General features: G+C 44.5%; 1 protein-coding gene across 1 annotated transcript in view; it reads left to right on the top strand.

Annotated features, from left to right (window-relative positions):
• Positions 1-20,177, top strand: part of LOC141108006 (interleukin-13 receptor subunit alpha-1-like) — a 191,677-nt gene that overhangs the window by 88,730 nt on the left and 82,770 nt on the right. The window contains exons 5-7 of the mRNA XM_073599156.1: positions 3,606-3,650; positions 6,984-7,168; positions 19,622-19,767. Of these exons, the coding sequence (XP_073455257.1) occupies positions 3,606-3,650; positions 6,984-7,168; positions 19,622-19,767 (376 nt within the window). The remainder of the gene's footprint in view (positions 1-3,605; positions 3,651-6,983; positions 7,169-19,621; positions 19,768-20,177) is intronic.

Here is a 20,177-nt window from a genome sequence, read left to right as displayed (position 1 = left end):
GGGGTTACAGTGGTGGGGCAGAAGAGCAGGGGGTACAGTGGTGGGACAGATGTGCTGAAGGTACAGTGGTGGGGCAGATGAGCAGATAATTTCAGTGTTAGGACAGATGAGAAGATGGTTTAGCGGTGAGACAGAAGAGCATGAGGTACGGCGGTGGAGCAGCTGTGCAGGGTGGTACAGTGGTGGGGCAGATGAGAAAGGGGGAACATTGGTGGGACAGATGAGCAGGGGGTTACAGTGGTGGGACAGAATAGAAGGGTGGTACAGTGGTGCGACAGAGGAGCAGGGTGGGGCAGATGAGCAGGGGGTTACAGTGGTGGGGCAGATGAGCAGGGGGTTACAGTGGTGGGGCAGATGAGCAGGGGGTTACAGTGGTGGGGCAGATGAGCAGGGGGTTACAGGGGTGAGGCAGATGTGCATGGGGTTACAGTGGTGGGGCAGATGTGCAGAGGGTTACAGTGGTGGGGCAGATGTGCAGGGCGTTACAGTGGTGGGGCAGATGTGCAGGGCGTTACAGTGGTGGGGCAGATGTGCAGGGTGTTACAATGGTGGGGCTAGGGTTGCCACCTCATCCCTTTAAACCCGAACGTCTTTGAATTACACAGGTTCTGAGGCTAATTAAATGCAAATAAGGCACCAAGTGAGTTTAATTACGACCTTAATCAGCCACAGAACCTGTGTAATTAATATGTGTTCGGGTTTAAAGGGATGAGGTGGCAACCCTAGGTGGGGCAGATGTGCAGGGGGGTACATTGGAGGGGCAGATGAGCAGGGTGGTACAGTGGTGGGGCAGATGTACAGGGGGTTACAGTGGTGGGGCAGATGAGCAGGGGGTACAGTGGTGGGCAGATGAGCAGGGGGTACAGTGGTGGGCAGATGAGCAGGGGGGACAGTGGTGGGGCAGATGAGCAGGGGGGTACAGTGGTGGGGCAGATGAGCAGGGGGGGACAGTGATCTGAGGTGTGGAGTTGCAGGAATTGGGGCTGATTTGAGGCGTGAGAGTGCAGGATGTTAATTTCTCACTACTAAAGTAGTTCACTACTTTTACTTTAAAAAAAATCCTTTTCTTGAGTGTGAAGTTGACATTTTTTTGTTATAAAATCGGCACACTCAATTTCTCTGAAAACATTTTTCAGCACACTGTGCTCAAAAATGGGTTGCTCAGGGGTTGCCTACCCCTGATGTATATTATTTAAAAATGTTGCTCATAAAACAAAAAAATGTGGTTCAAAACAGGTTTATCAAAAGCCTATAGACCTACTTTTGTATCTATTTGATTAATATTGTATTGAGGTGTATTGTATTATTGGTATATCACCATGATCACCGTGTGTAAATACATTAGTGGTCCACATAGTGAACTTGGTGTAGAGTTATTCAATTAAAAGTGGTTCTAATATGAAAACATTGTTTACCTTAAAGGATAAGTTCACCTTTCAAAACATGTTACATATTACACCCATATTCGGGTGTATCATGTCAAAAATTTTTAAAAAACGCTCTGTGAATGGAAAACTACAAGATCCGGCAGCCTTTGTAGGTGTCTGCTTGTAATTTTTAATAAACTACTACGGCGCCGTGAGCGCTGTGGTAGTTCATTCATTCTTCCTGTCAGCATGTATCGGCTTCCTTGTACCATCTGCTGATCGCTGGTGCAATGCTTTACAGGCTCTTGCAGCAATAAATAACAAATTCACATTTTTTTTTTACCTGCAAAAAATGTGCATTTACAATTTTTTGTGAAAAGGTGAACTTATTCTTTAATGCACTCCATGTCTAAGGTATACACGGGCCTTGCGCATTAAGGTATAAAACACCCAACTAGCTCACTAGCAAACCCCCCTCCCCCGCCCCTAAACACTTACCTGGCTCCTCTCACGATCCAGCGATACCCCAGCTGCAGCTCCACTCCACTGACTTCCTGGTCTCAGAGGAGACACAGGCAGCAGCTGGATCCACTAGTGACATATTTAATGGGGGTGAGGTATGAGCATTGGGTTGCAGATCTCATAACTGACGTGGTTAATGGGGGTGACATATTACTAGTGACATGGTTAATGGAGGAGAGGTATGTGTTTCGGGGTGCAGATCTCATTAGTGTAATGGTTAATGGGGGTGGGGTATGTGTACTGGGGTGCAGATCTCATTAGTGACATAGTAAATGGGGGTGAGGTATGTGTATTGGGGTGCAGAGCTCATTAATCACATAGTAAATGGGGGTGAGGTATGTGTACTGGGGTGCATATTTCACTAGAGATATAGTTAATGGGAGTGAGGTATGTGTACTGGGGTGCATATCTCACTAGTGATATAGCTAATGGGGGTGAGGTATATGTATTGGGGTGCATATCTCACTAGTGATAGTTAATGGGGGTGAGGTATGTGTATTGGGGTGCATATCTCACTAGTGATAGTTAATAGGGGTGAGGTATGTGTATTGGGGTGCATATCTCACTAGTGATATAGTTAATGGGGGTGAGGTATGTGTATTGGGGTGAATATCTCACTAGTGATATAGTTAATGGGGGTGAGGTATATGTATTGGGGTGCATATCTCACTAGTGATATAGTTAATGGGGGCGAGGTATATGTATTGGGGTGCATATCTCACTAGTGATATAGTTAATGGGGGCGAGGTATATGTATTGGGGTGCATATCTCACTAGTGATATAGTTAATGGGGGCGAGGTATATGTATTGGGGTGCATATCTCACTAGTGATATAGTTAATGGGGGCGAGGTATATGTATTGGGGTGCAGATCTCATTAATGACACAGTAAATGGGGGTGAGGTATGTGTACTTGGGTGCATATCTCACTAGTGATATAGTTAATGGGGGTGAGGTATATGTATTGGGGTGCATATCTCACTAGTGATATAGTTAATGGGGGTGAGATATGTGTATTGGGGTGCAGATCTCATAAGTGACAAGGTTTATGGGAGTGAGGTATGTGAACTGGGGTTCACATCTCACTAGTGACGTGGTTAACGGAGGTGAGGTATGTGTATTGGGGTGCAGATCTCATTAGTGACATAGTTAATGGGGGTGAGGTATGTGTCACTGGGGTGCAGATATCACTAGTGACAAGGTTTATAGGGGTGAAGTATGTGTGCTGGGGTGCAGATCTCACTAGTGACATGGTTAAAAGAGGTGAGGTATGTGCACTGGGGTGCAGATCTTATAAGTGACATGGTTAATGGGAGTGAGGTAGGTGTACTGGGGTGTACATCTCACTAGTGACATGGTTAACAGAGATGAGGTATGTGTACTGAAAGGATAGATCTCTCTACTGGCAGAGATATGGGAAATTATATGTGAGTGCTGGATTGTAGAAATGTAAGTAATAATGATTAATCATATCCATTTATTTAACATATCCATTTGTTGACAAAAAACAGCCCCTTTTTATGTCTTTTGTATTTAATTAGGGCACTCAGTCTGAAATCTTATATTGTTGTGGCTATTCTGAACTAATACTTTTTTTCAGGTAACTGTACTTAGGAAATCGTATGACTGAATTAAAACCTATTTAGTTAAAATTCATTTCAAGCAAGAAGACTTCTAAATGTTTGTAATTTCTTAACATCGGTTTTTGTTTTTTAGGATAGAGGAGACCTCAAATGCAGACAGACTGTATACACAGGCACAGTAAGTTTGATTATAAATATAATTTAAATTCTAACAATTAGGTCCTTTTTTTTGCTCCTTTTTGGTCAGTTAAATATACCATTTAAAAATATAGTATTTTCATATTTGTTGAAAAAAACTGTGCTAAAAAAATCTTTGTTGATCCTGCCAAAAGTCAAGAGCTGTGCACCGTGCATTCTTATCTCAAGCAGCCTTATCAAACCTGCACAGGTTACTTCTGTAAACTTCAACCCCCCTCCCCCCATGGTTTGCCCTATGTTATAGAGAAGAGGAGAAGGGGAGGTGTTCTATAGTTTCAACACACTTTTTGTTCTAAGGAGTGTAAAGCCTCATACACATGATCGGACGTTAACCACTTCAATACCAGGCACTTAAACACCTTCCCGCCCAGGCCAATTTTCAGCTTTCAGCGCTGTCGCAATTTGAATGACAATTGCGCGGTCATGCTACACTGTACCCAAACAAATTTTTTATCATTTTGTTCCCACAAATAGAGCTTTCTTTTGGTGGTATTTGATCACCTCTGCGGTTTTTATTTTTTGAGCAACAAATAAAAAATGATGGAAAATTAAAAAAAAAAAACAAGTTTTTCTTTGCTTCTGTAAAAAATTTTTGTAAATAAGTAAGTTTTCTTCTTCAATGACGGGCACTGATATGGCTGTACTGACGGGCACTGATACGGCGGCACTGATGGGCACCGATGAGGTGGCACTGACGGGCACTGATGATGGGTACTGATAGGTGGCACTGGTATGCGGCACTGATGGGCACTCATAGGTGGCACTGATGGGCACTCGCCAGTGGCATTGATGGGTACTTATGGGTGGCACTGATGGGTACTTATGGGTGGCACTGATAGGTGGCACGGATGGGCACTGATGGGCACTGATAGGTGGGCACTGATGGACACAGATGGGCACTGACAGGTGGCACCGATGGACACTGATGGGTGGCACTGATGACACTGATTGGTGGCACTGATGACACTAATGTGTGGCATTGCTGGGCATCACTGAAATATAATGGTGCCAATCAGTGCCCATTTGTGGGCACTGATTGGCACAGATTGGGCACATTGGGCACATGCGGATGGCCATGTCAGATGCGAGTGAGGAAAAGCCGATCAACGGCTCTTCCTATTGACATCGTGATCAGCCGTGATTGGACACGGCTGATCACGTGGTAAAGAGCCTCCGCTGGAGGCTCTTTACCAAGATCGGTGGAGCGGGTGCGCGACAGCATGTTATCTTGCTGGACGTCATATGACGCCCACTCAGGATAACGGAACCACCGCCCGGCCGTCAATCTGCTATAGGCCGGGCGGGAAGTGGTTAAACAAACTTTTCTGTGGATTTCTGTCCAAAGGGCGTTGGCTGTGAACTTGGTGTCCATACACACGGCAGGACTTTTTAGGCAACAAACACGAACGTAGTGACTTTTCAACGTACTGACGACACTTCAAAAGAGGAAGTTCAATTCTCCGGCTCCACCCTTTGGTCAACTTCTGTATTGTTGTCTGATCTTTTGTATTGGTTCTGAGCATGCGTGTTTGTACTTTGGACTAAAGTCCGATGGTTTTGTGTACACACGATCGGACTAGCCGACGTAGGACTTTTGTTGCTGCCAAGTTTGTCTGTTCGCACAGCCAACATTTGGCCGATGAAAACAGAAAAAGTTTGTCCGATGGAGCCTACACACGGTCGGATGTTGCCTTAAAACAGCTAATTTGCATGTTTGTTGTCAAAAAGTCCGATTGTGTGTATGGGCCTTTACTGGCATGATCACTAGGTGAAACTAAAGGGAAAAAAACTTAAAAGAGATAACTATAATGCAGTCACCACAATCCTGGGAATTATTTTAACTACTTCCTTACTGCGCTATAGCCAAAAGATGGCTACAGCGTGGCTCTGTTGTTCCGTAAAGTCCATGGATGTCCTTCTGAAACCACGCCCCTTGCATGCTCCCCTGGTTAAGCATCCGGCACGCTCTGTGATCACTGTGACTTTCAGACACAACCAATCTCAGATCATGGTAAATGGCCAATCACAGCGCCCCTTTACCACTTGATCAGCTGTGTCCAATCACAGCTGATCACAGTGTAAACAGACTTGCTGGTTATCAGCAGTGCTTTACTCATGCGCTGTTAAGGCGCAAGGAGGGGGGGGGCGGTAACCAACAATTCTGACAGGAGACATGTACACAGATAATCAGGGCACTGATCATCAGTGCCCTGATTACTACTGCAGCCCCATCAGTGCTAATCAGTGCCTATTAATGGTGCCCATCAGTGTCCATCAATGCTGCCCACCAGTGCCCATCAGTGGCACCTATTAGTCCCACCTCTCAGTGCCGCCTATCAGTGCCCGTCAGTACCATCTATCAGTGCCCATCAGTGCCACTTATCAGTGCAGCCTCATCAGCGCCTCCTCATCAGTGCCCATTGGTGCTGCCTTATCAGTGCCGCCTATCAGTGCACATCAGTGAAGGAGAAAAATTATTTATTTGCAAAATTTTTTAATAGAAACTTAAAAAAATTTGTTTTTTTTTAAATTTTGGTCTTTTTTGTTTGTTTAGCAAAAAACACAGTGGTGATTAAATACCACAAGAAAGCTCTATCTGTCTCAAAAAAATGATAAAAATTGAATTTGGGTACAGTGTTGCTTGACCGTGCAATTGTCATTCAAAGTGCGATAGCACTGAAAGCTGAAAATTGGCCTGGGCAGGAAGGGGGTATAAGTTCCCAGTAGGCAAGTGGTTAAAACAGCACGCAACACTACCGTCCATTACAATCTCAAGCAATCTTTATACCAAGCATCAGGCTGCTCCATGACTGCTTATGAATAATAATGCTGCAGCCAACCAAACTGAACTGATGTGACAGCTTTTGTAGGGCCTATTTACATCTTTGGGGTTCAAAAATGTACACATGCTAATGCACATTAGGCTGCATGTTATAGTACATTGCAGTAAAGCACTATAAAATGGTCTACGCACCAAATAGCATTAAAACATTTCAGGCACCATTTTTAGCAATGCAGTGCACCACAACACACGATAGTGTATTACTATGTATTGAAGTGGTGCTTTAGACAGGTCCACTGTGGTGCCATTCAGATAGACATGGGGCCACTGAAAGATATGAAAACTGATCAGAGGTTCCAAGTCCTGCTCTATGCCATTCAAGTATGAGACAGAGGCTGATGTACAGTTTGGTAATGCTTGTTGGATTCCATGAGGAATTTAGGGATTAAAAAATCAGTTTTTGTTTTTATTTTGTCACTTTTTTAACAAAGTTTTTAAGTGTTATAATGAATATTAGTTGATTTTTTTCAGGTTATGGGACTTATTTGAAACTGGAAGCACCTGTGAGCTTTTTTCCACTAATGATTTAAATACTATTGGATGCCAATTCCCACTAAATGGAAGCATTAAAGATCACACTGAGTTCGCAATGGTAGTTACAGACACATCAAAAAGGATAAAGCCCTATATATATTATACAAATGCTAATCATATAGGTAAGTTTGAAGATTTTATGAAATGTTACATTGGTAGATCTGTAAATATAAGGAGGCATTTAAAAAGGAACCATTGAGTATGGAAATGTGGGAACTGTGTCCTGTTTCAAATGTTGCTTTATGCATTGACATTCCTTAGACTCAGTTTGTCTAGACAGTATAGTCACTTACTGACTTGGTGCCATCCACAGGCAGCCTAACTCTTCAATAATACACAGACATTTAATCCTGCAGTTTTAACTTTAGCTAATTGCAGTATAGAGGCTGTTTTTCCAGTCTTTTAACCGCTTCCTGACCAACCGCCACACTCATACTGCGGCAGGTTGGCTCCCCTGCACGAGCCGTCGTAGCTATACGTCGGCTCGCGGGGGGGATAACAGGCACGCGCGCCACTGCGCTGCACAGCGGGGGGTGCCGATGCTCGTGGCCGACTGTCGCGATGACCGCCGGCCACGAGCAATCATGAGCAGGAGACACAGAACAGGGACGAGTGTGTGTAAACACACACTTCCCTGTTCTGTTCTGACAGGAGTGACAGATTGTGTGTTCCTATTAGCTAGGAACCATGATCCGTCACTTCCTCTAGTCAGTCCCCTCCCCCTTAAGTTAGAATCACCTCCCAGGGAACACAGTTAACCCCTAGATCGCCCCCTAGTGTTAACCCCTTCACTGCCAGTGACATTTTTACAACAATCAATGCATTTTTATAGCATTGATCGCTGTATTAATGCCAATGGTCCCAAAAATGTGTCAAAATTGTCCGATATATCCGCCATAATGTCGCAGTCACGCTATAAATCTATCCCCTATTTGTAGATGCTATAACTTTTGCACAAACCAATCAATACACGCTTATAGCAATTTTTTTTACCAAAAATATGTAGAAGAATACATATCAGCCTAAACTGAGAAAAAATTTGCTTTTTTTTTAAAAAAAAAAGGGGATATTTATTATAACAAAAAGTACAAAATAATGCGTTTTTTTCAAAATTGTCGCTTTTTTTTTGTTTATAGCGCAAAATTAAAAACCGCAGAGGCAAATACCACCAAAAGAAAGCTCTATTTGTGGGAAAAAAAGGACATCAATCTTGTTTGGGTACAACGTCGCACGTGCAATTGTCAGTTAAAGCGACGCAGTGCCGAATCGCAAAAAGTACTCTGGTCAGGAAGGGGGTAAAATCTTCCGGGGCTGAAGTGGTTAAAGTGTAAGAAGTTAATGACTTTGCTAAGCCCTGTCTCTGTGAATAACTAACACTGACTGAACATGGAAGAAGTGGGGAGAGTCTAGCTAGGACTAAACTAACTAGCATTAAGTAGGAGGGGTGAACATAGGGAGGTACCAAAATAACATAGTAAACAGGTTACTACAAAACAATAAAAACCTAATGCAGTTCAATACAAATTTAAAAAAATACACAAAAGTGGAACAGAACAAGCTGCCATAGCTGATTTGATCTTACACGGTATCTGATCTATCAATTCCCTCATCAATGCTAAATTTACCCTGACAACTATTGTATTCTGACAGCTTTCACTCAAAGCTGTCAGAGTATCTCAGGAGCGGCTGTTTAGCTCACTGTTCAGCTGCTTTGATTTTCAAGGCCCCTCACAGCTTGAATTGTGGTTGGTTTATCAGGAACAGGCTGAAATTCACTTTGGGTATGGTCAGCTTAATGGTACCATCTCTGGGGCTTTTATCTTTATCCTAGTTTTTCTGCTTATTGAGGCTTTGAACTGAAACTAACATGCAGGATTAAACTTAACTGGTTGCATGCCTTCTTAGTGACTTACTAAGTAGTGAAACCAGCATTAGAAACACTGATCCATAGCATGCACCTTTCTAAATCAGATGGCAATGGTAGATTCCATATTTGACCCCACATGTTCACTTCAAGAGCATTTTGTTGCTAGGTCCCAGTCCCACTGTTCAAAAAGTCCAATGTGGATTGCTGCACAGATCTGGAAGTAATACACAAAGCATACCAATAAGCTTTAAAATGGTTGTAACCCTTAAAAACAACAAAAATCCTGTTCCATAGCACAATGCTTATGCTGGGTAATTTGTCCCTTCCTATGTTGTAATATACCTGCCTGTTCCTGTGTCCCCCTTTCTGTGCTGAACATGGTAATCATGGCTGCTGAGCCATGATACTGTGTTCAGGTTACGTTCCTCCGTCAGCCCGCTCTCTGCTGTGAGTCTCTTCCCTCTCCCCCTCCCTCCCTGCCTGTCAGTGTGAGAGCGGCTCTCCTGCCCTCCCACTGCTATTCAGCTGCAATATGCAGCAAATATACTTGTATCCCCTCCGAATTACGCTGCCAAAAACTAAAGTGTGTGTGTCTTTTTAAAATGAAAAGGCTAAATATCTTTTCCCACACAGCCGCTGCTGTGCGATCACATGATCCCCCTCTGCTGGCCTGATGATGTCACAGGGGATTCTGGGTCCCTCCCCCTCTTCTTTCTATAGATCGGGGAAGAAGAGCGGAGGAGGATCACATGACCCCACAGCTGCGGTGTGAGAAAAGGTATTTAGCCTTTTCATTTTAAAAAAATCACACGTGCTGTAGTTATTGGCAACATAATCCGGAGGGGATACATGTAAAGTCACAAGTGACTTTACAAACACTTTAAGTTCAAGAATACACATACTTACAGTATGAGACTTATGAGTCTGAAAAAAAAATGCCAAAGCAGATGCAGCATAAATACAACGTAGATGACTAACTTGAAGGTTAGGATGAAGCTTACTTATCAGTGGGTAAGCAACATCCTGTGTACTTCAGCATCTTTATTAGCATGTACTTTATAGTTTGTTCTGTAATTATATTGCACTTTAAACAGGAGAACACATCATCGATCTTGGCATTACATTTTTAAAGCGCAACTCCATATAAACTAAGGTAACCAGATTTTTCAAATGAAATCTGGGGACATATTTTTTTTTTTTTTTATTGGCAAATGGTAAACTATTTTATAAGCATATGTTCCTCAAATTATATATAGAGTGTATGCGGTATGTGTTTATGGAATGATTGTATGATATATACGTTATTTCTCACATTTTGTCTATGAGATAAAAAAAGATACTGCTTAGAATTTTTTGGGATATGACTAACAAATGTTAAGAAGACACGATAGAGAAAAAAACTTGGAGGGAGGGATGGGGCAGCAAAATTCTAATCCAATCCAGGCTGGGGGGGGGGGCAAAAAGTGGGTGTGGTCAGCAAGTGGGCATGGCCAGCAAGTGTAGCTTTCTTTATGGCGTACAATGGTGATCAGTATGTCCTGGCCTCTGTATACCAATAAAAGGCCAAAAAATTTATCCTTTATACAGTTATACAATTGGATTTATAAGTGCAATGATACAATAATAACAGAGATGCAAAGCAACCAGTGTATTAGAACATAGTAGCGATGGTGTCACCCTATCTGCAAAAGGTAAGAAATATTGCAGAGATGAAATGTGTAAATAGTGGTGAAACCCCTCATATATAATAATAATAAAATGTACAATTGATGTACATATTTTACATTTTATTATTATTATGTACTTTATGGGGGGTTTTACCACTATTTGGTTATTGCAGCTCTGCAATATTTCTTAACTTTTGCAGAGAGGGTGACACCATCACTACTATGTTCTAATACACTGGTTATTTGCATCTCTGTTATTATTATTGTATGCAGGGGGTATCACAATTATTTGAACATTAAAGCTCTGCAATTTCTCAAAAAACTTTTCAGATGGAGTGACACCATCACTACTATATTGCAATACATTGATTGATTTGCACTGGATATTCTTTTATAGGTTTTACCATTGCACTTATAAGTCCATTTGTACAATTTTATAGATGACGAGTAGGGCAGCGCTGCATTTGTTGCTTTTTATTAATTCACATTAGATGAGGGAACCAACTAACAAGATTCTCTTATTGCTTTTGAGATTTTTTTTAGTTGCATGGTAGTTGTTTTTTTTAAAAATCAAAATTAAGTTTATTGGGCATAAAAAAGAAAAGGATATGCATACAAGTACAAAGTGCAAAAAGCACTAATGAGAAGGATGAAGCATTTGACATAACCTTCGCAAGTGTAGAGTATATAACAGGTCATATTATCAAGGATAGTCCTAAGAACCTACCCAATTGGGATTAACATATTTCTTAAGAAAACAGCAGGGGTTGTAGCACAGCTCGTCACATGGAGGCATACAAGCATACAAAATGAGAGCAAAGGGCGATATCATGAGCTACATCAGAGACCACACCTTATATAAGAGTTATTGCTCGTCTGTGCAAGTGGATGAGTCCTCCAACCACCTGTCCCAGATTTTGTTATATTTGGCTGGGCAACCTCTATGTGAATACAGCACTTTTTTATAGGGAAGTGTAATGTTCTCTGCCCTAATCCATTGCTGAACGGTAGGGGGAGACTCCTTGATCCAAGACTGGGCTATTTGCATTCTGACCATAAACAGAGACTCTTGCAAAAATATATTTAAGTACTTTTCCTCTTCGGGGATGGAAAGGAGGCCTAGTAAACACTGCCGGGGCAGAGTTAGGGGAGAGCCCATGTGGTCGTGGAGGAATTTAACCACCTGTGACCAGTATTCTTGAAGATGAGGGCAAGTCCACAGTAGGTGGTAAAATGTACCCCTGGGGTCCCCACACTTGGGGCAGGCTGGACTGTAGTTAGATTTATATTTAGAGAGGCGAATTGGGGTAAAGTAAGACCTATGAAGGATATAGAGATGTGTGAGTCGGTCTGACAGTCTAGGGGACACCATCCTACAGGAGGCCAGCATATCTTCCCAGTCCTCATCTTCCACATCCCCCAGGTCCGTCTCCCACTTGGATTTCAATTGGTAAGCTCGTGAAGTGGCCGTAGGTAGCATGAGGTGGTTATAGAAAGAGGAGATCAGCCTCTTGGGGTCCTGACCAAGAACCACATCCACTAGGAATAGTGACTCCAGTTTGGGAATGGAATCTCTGAATTGGGAATTAAAGGCATGATGTTGCTGGAGGTAGCGGAAAAACATGCGATTAGGTAGGCCAAAATCGTCCTTAAGGGCTTGGAATGACCTAACTATACCGTTTTCCAGAACCTGTGAGAGAAACAAGACCCCTTTAGCAAGCCAAAGATTATGGTCGGGATGGTAAGCAGTTCGGGCAATTGGGAATTGCCCCACAATGGTGTGCGGGTGTGGAATGCAGGGGCCTTGGTGATAGCCATGGCAAGCTGCCATACCTCGCAGTGATGGAATGTCATATGGCATCTATTGCCCACATGTGGGGATCCATGGGTGCCACTTAGTAGATCATGAAAAGGATGGGTAACCAGGCTAGTGACAGAGCAGCATACCAGAGTAGATTACTGATCTCTATCTACTTGATTATAGTAGTAAAAATGGGACAGTTGTGAGGCAATATAGTGAAGGGCAAGGTCGGGTAAGGCAGTACCACCCAGATGGAAAGGTTATTTCAGAGCTCGCCATGAAAGTTTTTGACGGGAGGAGCCCCATACAAATGTATTTAGGATAGATTCCATAGATTTGAAGACATGGGAGGGAAAGTATAAAGGGGCATGCCAGAACAGGTAGAGCAACTTGGGAAGGAGAATCATCTTTGCCAAATTATTACGGCCCATAATTCCAAGGGGAAGTCTTGGTTTTAAGAAGGTCAAACAGGGGCTATAAGTTTAGGCCTATGTAGTCCGTGGGGGTTCTCGAGCATTGCACACCTAGATATTTAATCTGGCTTGCTCTGACCAGCGGTAGTGCTGCTTGATCTGCTGTAGGGACATCTACATCCAATGGAAGGATTTGGGATTTAGACCAGTTGATCTGCAGTCTGGAGTATGCTCCAAACAGCTTTATCAACTGTAGAGCCAAAGCAAGTGAAGGGGTGGCGTAGAGGAGCACAGGGCCGATCCTAGGGTCACAGGCGCCTGGGTGCAGAAATATTTCTGGCGCCCCCACATGGGCGTGGTCATCTTACCAACTCCTTCCCTTTACAAATGTTTCTATGGCAACGACTCAAACACAGAGATGCTCCCCTTAGAAGTCTTTGTTAGCTTGGGATCCTCCCATGATCTCTTAACAATAAAGAAAATACAGGAAGAGAGTACACGAGACCTGGAGGGGAGTCTCTCTGATGCACACACAGAGGGCTGTCTGTTAGAAAGAGCCCCTAGACATAATACGGTCAAAGACTGCAGACATAATACAGGAGATGGTCAGAGACTGCAGACATACTACAGGAGATGGTCAGAGACTGCAATCATAGTACAGGAGACGGTCAGAGACTGCAGACATGATACAGGAGATGGTCAGAGACTGCAGACATAATATAGGAGAAGGTCAGAGACTGTAGACATGATACAAGAGACAGTTAGAGACTGTAGACATGATACAGGAGATGGTCAGAGACTGCAGACATAATACAGGAGATGGTCAGAGACTGTAGACATGATACAAGAGACGGTCAGAGACTGTAGACATGATACAGGAGATGGTCAGAGACTTCAGACATAATACAGGAGATGGTCAGAGACTGTAGACATGATACAAGAGACAGTTAGAGACTGTAGACATGATACAGGAGATGGTCAGAGACTGCAGACATATTACAGGAGATGGTCAGAGACTGCAGACATGGTACAGGAGATGGTCAGAGACTGTAGACATGATACAAGAGACGGTCAAAGACTGCAGACATGGTTCAGAAGCTGGTCAGAGACTGCAGACATGATACAAGAGATGGTAAGAGACTGCAGGCATGCTACAAGAGATGGTCAGAGACTGCAGACATGATACAAGAGATGGTCGGAGACTGCAGACATGATACAGGAGATGGTAAGAGACTGCAGATATAATACAGGAGATGGTCAGAGACTGCAGTTCCTATGGACGTTAGTAGATAATGGCCGATCGGCCCTCTCACCTTACCCAGCGATACGGCAAGAACGGTTCCTCTGATCAGGAGTCAGCTCACTCTGAATTGCCTGTGGCGACTCCGCTGGGTAGCACCCAGATCTGTATTCCTGCAATGACTCCATTCCTTTCTCAGCAAGGGATGGCGCTAGGCTATGTGGCTTTTCCTCTGGTGGCGCAGGGCAGCGGGGTTCTCTCTCTGATGGTGTTCTCTCAGCACTGCCCTCTCCCTCTGGAGTCCTGGGTGTACTTTCCTGGGTAGAAAGAAATCCTGGATAGCCGCACTCTGGGATAAGGACATCTTTATTTCAATAGAATCCAACAATACAGTCAATTGCAGAGACATCCAGGGTGGTAGACTGCTAACGCGTTTCACATCATTTGGATGTTTATTCGGGATTTTTAGTGTGTAAAGAGGAGTGCACATTGGTACCATCTTAATATGGGCCCCTGTGCAAAGTAATGTTCTGTCCCCATCATAGGGCTCTCTTACATCATGTTCCCCTATCGCAGTGCCCATATACATCAGGTGTCCCCATCACAGTGTCCCCTTACATCAGGTTCACCTATCACACGAATAATCATCCAAATGATGTGAAACGCGTTAGCAGTCTACCACCCTGTATGTCTCTGCAATTGACTGTATTGTTGGATTTTATTGAAATAAAGATGTCCTTATCCCAGAGTGCGGCTATCCAGGATTTCTTTCTACCTCACTGCAAACCAGCAAAGCCAGCACTTGGAACCAGTTCTTACTAGGGCGGTGTCATTCCAGAGCAAGAGTGTTTGTGAGCTGCATTTCCTTTTTTCCTGTACTTTCCTGGGTGTAGACCCCCTAGGACAAACCACCTCCCTCCATTAGTACAGACCCCCCCAGGACAAACCCCCCTCCATTAGTACAGACCCCCAGGACAAACCCCCCTCCATTAGTACAGACCCCCAGGACAAACCCCCTTCATTAGTACAGACCCACCAAGACAAACCCCCCTCCATCAGTACAGACCCCCCAGGACAAACCCCCTCTATTAGTACAGAGCCCCCCAGGACAAACCCCCCTCCATTACTACAGACCCCCCAGGACAAACTCCATTAGTACAGACCCCCCCAGGACAACCCCCCTCCATCATTAGTACAGACCCCCCCAGGACAACCCCCCCCATTAGTACAGACCCCCCAGGACAACCCCCCCCTCCATTAGTACAGACTCCCCCAGGACAAACCCCCCTCCATTAGTACAGACCCCCCAGGACAAACACCCTCATTAGTATAGACCCCCCAGGACAACCCCCCTCCATCATTAGTACAGACCCCCCAGGACAACCCCCATTAGTACAGACCCCCCCAGGACAAACCCCCCCTCCATTAGTACAGACCCCCCCAGGACAACCCCCTCCATCATTAGTACAGACCCCCCAGGACAAACACCCCCATTAGTATAGACCCCCCCAGGACAACCCCCCTCCATTAGTACAGACCCCCCCCAGGACAAACCCCCCTCCATTAGTACAGACTCCCCCAGGACAAACCCCCCTCCATTAGTACAGACCCCCCAGGACAAACAACCCCATTAGTATAGACTCCCCCAGGACAACCACCCTCTATCATTAGTACAGACCCCCCCAGGACAACCCCCCCATTGGTACAGACCCCCCGCAGGACAACCCCTCCATCATTAGTACAGACCCCCCCAGGACAACCCCCCCATTAGTACAGACCCCCCCAGGACAAAACCCCCTCAGTTAGTACAGACTCCCCCAGGACAAACCCCCCTCCATTAGTACAGACCCACCAGGACAAACCCCCCCTCCATTAGTACAGACTCCCCCAGGACAAACCCCCCCTCCATTAGTACAGACCCCCCAGGACAAACCCCCCCTCCATTAGTACAGACCCCCCAGGACAAACACCCCCATTAGTACAGACTCCCCCAGGACAACCCCCCCATTAGTACAGACCCCCCCAGGACAACCCCCCCACTATTAGTAGAGACCCCCCAGGACAACTCATTAGTGTACATAAAAACACCCGGGCGGCAGCTAGTGAGGAGAGGACAGTGTGCAGCCGCGCCACCCGGGTGGAGAGCAGATGGAGACAGGCTTGGGCGGGAGTGAGAGACAGAAGAGGAGAACATGTCAGGCACGGACCGCCCCCCCCAGCAATGTCACTGTGCGGCTGGTCTCTCTCCACACAGAGACCAGCCGCTCCGATCTCCGGCGCTGCTCTCCTTCTCTGATAGGTGGAGGGAGGGGGGACGGGCTGGAGCCTCGAAAAATACAGCGGTGGCGGGAGCCGCCTCTGGACACAGAGGAGGAGAAGGAGGGAGGGGAAGCACTTTGGCGCTTTAGCGCCCCCACCTCTCTGGCGCCTGGGTGCACTGCACCCCGTGCACCCCGCCTGGGATCGGCCCTGGAGGAGCATATCGTCTGCATAGAGACTGAGGACCACAGTCACCCATCCCATGCGGAGGCCTTTGATGTGGGGGTGTGCCCTAATGGCAAGAGTGAGAGGTTCCATGGCTAAGGCATACAATAGAGGGGATATAGGGCAACCCTGGCGAGTGCCTCTAGATAGCACAAAGGAGTCCGAGATCCTACCATTGACTTGGATCCGGGCAGTGGGGGCCTGGTAAAGAAACTGGAGCCATTTGACAAACTTTGGGCCGAAGCCAAACCTGCGCAGACACTCCCACAGGTAGTTCCACTCCACAGAGTCAAACACCTTGGCGGTGTCCAGGCTTCCCACTACCCTGGATCCAATGGTGTCATGAGCGGCCTGAAGATTCATAAAGAGATTAAATGCTGTGTTCTTATTGGGTATGAATCCGGTCTGGTCCAAATGTATTAAACTAAGTATCACTTTATTTAGCCGCAGGGTGAGAATTTTAGCAAGGATTTTGATGTCTAATTGTAGGAGAGAGATGGGGCGGTATGATTCTGGGAAGAGGGGATCTTTTCCAGGTTTGGGTATTAGGACAATGAGAGCTTCACCCATGGATGTTGGGAGAGTAGCAGAGTCGAAGATATGGGTGTATAGGGCTTGTAATTTGGGGATAAGGACCTCCTGAAATTGGCTATAAAACTCTAGGGGAAGACCGTCAGAGCTAGGTGTCTTTGAGGGTGGGAGGTGCGCCATTGCCTCTGCTATGCAATCTGCGGTAATAGGTGCTCACTGCAGCCAGGAGCTGGAGAATCTCTCTGTTCTATTCCATCCCCTGTAGTGTAGCAGGCTGGGCTGAGCTGTGCTCTCTCCTCTCCCTCCAATCTAACTGCCGACATGTCCTCTCCTCTGCGCATCTCAGAACTCAAAGAAGGCGAGCTGGAGAAAGGGCGGGCTTAGAACTTTCCTATTGGCTGAGAAGGCAGCAAAGTGGCTGTATATCAATCTGCCTGCCGGGTCTAGCTAAAAAATTATCGGCTTATGTGGCAGGAGCTGCTGTATCCCTCCACAGGAAAAAAAAGAGTCCCCAGCTTCCTGGCATCAGTACAGGATTTACAGGTGGAATAACATTTTTAAAAACACTGACATACAATAATTGGTATGTGAATTTTAGGGGTGCTGTGTGGCGGTGCTTAAAGAATTTGTGAGGGTGCTTGAACACCCCCAAGCTCCTATCTAGCTCTTCCCCTGAATCCGGGGACAAAGCGGAGACAGACTTGGTCCAGGGACAGTGTCCTCAGTCTGGGGACTGTCCCCGGAAACCAGGGACGTCTGGTCACCCTAATATAAACAGCTAAATACATAACTGAAATGAATATTAGTGACCTATTTTAGATAAGGGTTTTGTATTACCATTCAGACATTCCTGTAATTAGAACACCTCTGCCACACTATATGACCAGGAGGTTGACTCCACTATTCCCTACTTCAGCTTTACAGTTTCTTTTCCTCATACCTGCTTATTGGACAGATGAGATCCTTCTGGTTTGTTGTCTAGTTACTGGCTTGGACACAGAGAGGTGATAAGGGGGTGATATAGAGCTGAACCAAAAAATAGGAGTGTTACATGCCTAGCTACTTACAAACTTATAATTATTTGGGGCAAAGTATCTCTTTTACCTATGTCGAACATGAATGATGACATGTGAAATGTCATGGCTTGCTATGAGCTATCCTTTTGTCACTTTAAAGAGACACTGGGTTTATTTACTAAAACGGGAGTACACCGAATCTGGTGCAGCTGTGCATGGAAAACAATCAGCTTCTAACTTCAGCTTGTTCAAATAACCACTTGCCGACCACAATACGTGTATATATATACGTTGTGGTGTGCAAGTGGTTTACCGGGATTTACCCAGTACTGTTTTTTTCAGCAGGCAGCCTGTTTTCTCAGAAAACTGGTCCATGTGGTTCGTCCGAGAAACAATCCAGCAGTGCAGCCGGCTGCTCCTATAGGTGATCAAAGAGTTAACACTCTTTGATCGACTTTATGGCCTTGGAGGACCAGAGCGATACCATGACGTCACTTCTGGTCCAGGCTGAAAGAAAATATTTTTTTTTGTAAAGTGAAAGATCAAAAAAAAAAATGTTGTTAATCTTTTGCTTTTAAAGGTAAAGAAGAGCTTTGGGGTCTTTTTGACCCCAGATCTCTCCATAAAGAGGACCTGTCATCCTTATTTCTATTACAATGGATGTTTACATTCCTGGTTATTGGAATAAAAGTGATAAAAAAATAAAAATAAAAAGGACAGCGTAAAAAAAAAAAAAAAAAAAAAATTCTTCTGCTCGCACGCAGAAGCGAACACATACCTAAGTTGTGCATGCATATGTAAACGGTATTCGAATCACACATGTGAGGTATCGCCATGAACATTAGAGCAAGAGCAATAATTCTAGTGCTATACCTTCTCTGTAACTCTAAAAAGTTTGTCACCATTCCACAAGCGTGCACCAATCACGACATGTTAGGTATCTAATTACTCAGCATAACATCATATTTCCCAATATGCAAATTGGGGTAACTATTGCATTTTTTAAAATTCATTAGTGTATTTTTTTCCAAAAAATTGCCTTTGCAAAACCGCTGCGCAAATACCATGTGACATAAAAAATTGCAACGACTGCCATTTTATTCCCTAGGGTCTCTGCTAAAAAAAAAAAATGTATAATGTTTGGGGGTTAGAAGTAATTTTCTCCTACTCCTAGTGTTAACCCTCAACTCCTTTCTCCTCTGTATCCCGTGATAAGAGCCAACACTTCCAGGTATGGAGGTCCTTGTGACTTCCTCTATGACAGTGCTTAGATTTAGAAGCCAGTCATTACACCCAAGCAGAGTCAAATGGCTAGAGGGAGTGACATTACTACTGCTCCAGTAATTTAAGGGCTGGGTGTGTGGTGCCAAGGGAACGCAGGTAAGGTGAGTACATGGGGATCAAAGGCCCTTTTGCATGGTCACCTGGGTGACAATGCATGCACAAGGTGAAAGAGTCTCTTGAAATTATTTTTTAATCATTAATTACAGTTAAGGTTTATAGCTATAAAGATTAATTATATCTAAATGTTATTTTACTTTTTTTTTTTTATTTAGCAAAATTAAAACCTCCAACAATAATTGAAGCAAACAGGACTTCACATAATAATATATATGTGAGCTGGAATAAATCACAAGATACTGAGAAGGTAGTATATGAATTATTGCTCACATCAGCCAATGGGCATACAGAATCATATAACGTAAGTATAATTCTTTTAAAACAGAATTTATTACAGGGTGCACCCTTGATATATACTGTATTAGGCATGAAGCAGAAGCTGTTTGCCTTAAAGCAGTATTAAAGTGTTACTAAACCCACAACAGTAAAATCAGTCTGTATATGCAGTAAAGTCAGGGCCGTCTTTAATATTGATTGGACCCTGGGAAAACATTTCCTTTGGGCCTCCAGCTCCCCCCGACTGAAAATCATGACAGGTAGCAATTGTGATTGGTTGCCAGAGGTTACAGCATATCATTACTGCTCATTGACTGGATGCTAGATGTTACCACAAACATTACGACTCATCGATTAGCTGCTGGAGGTTACAGCACATAATTTCTGCTAACCGATTGGTTGCTAGAGGCTACTGCACATCCTCACCACTCACTG

The sequence above is a fragment of the Aquarana catesbeiana genome, linkage group LG09 (genome assembly GCF_042186555.1).
Source record: "Aquarana catesbeiana isolate 2022-GZ linkage group LG09, ASM4218655v1, whole genome shotgun sequence".
NCBI classification, from domain to species: domain Eukaryota; kingdom Metazoa; phylum Chordata; class Amphibia; order Anura; family Ranidae; genus Aquarana; species Aquarana catesbeiana.
The sequence above is the reverse complement of the archived record's forward strand: the minus strand, read 5'-3'. Positions and strand labels throughout refer to the sequence as shown.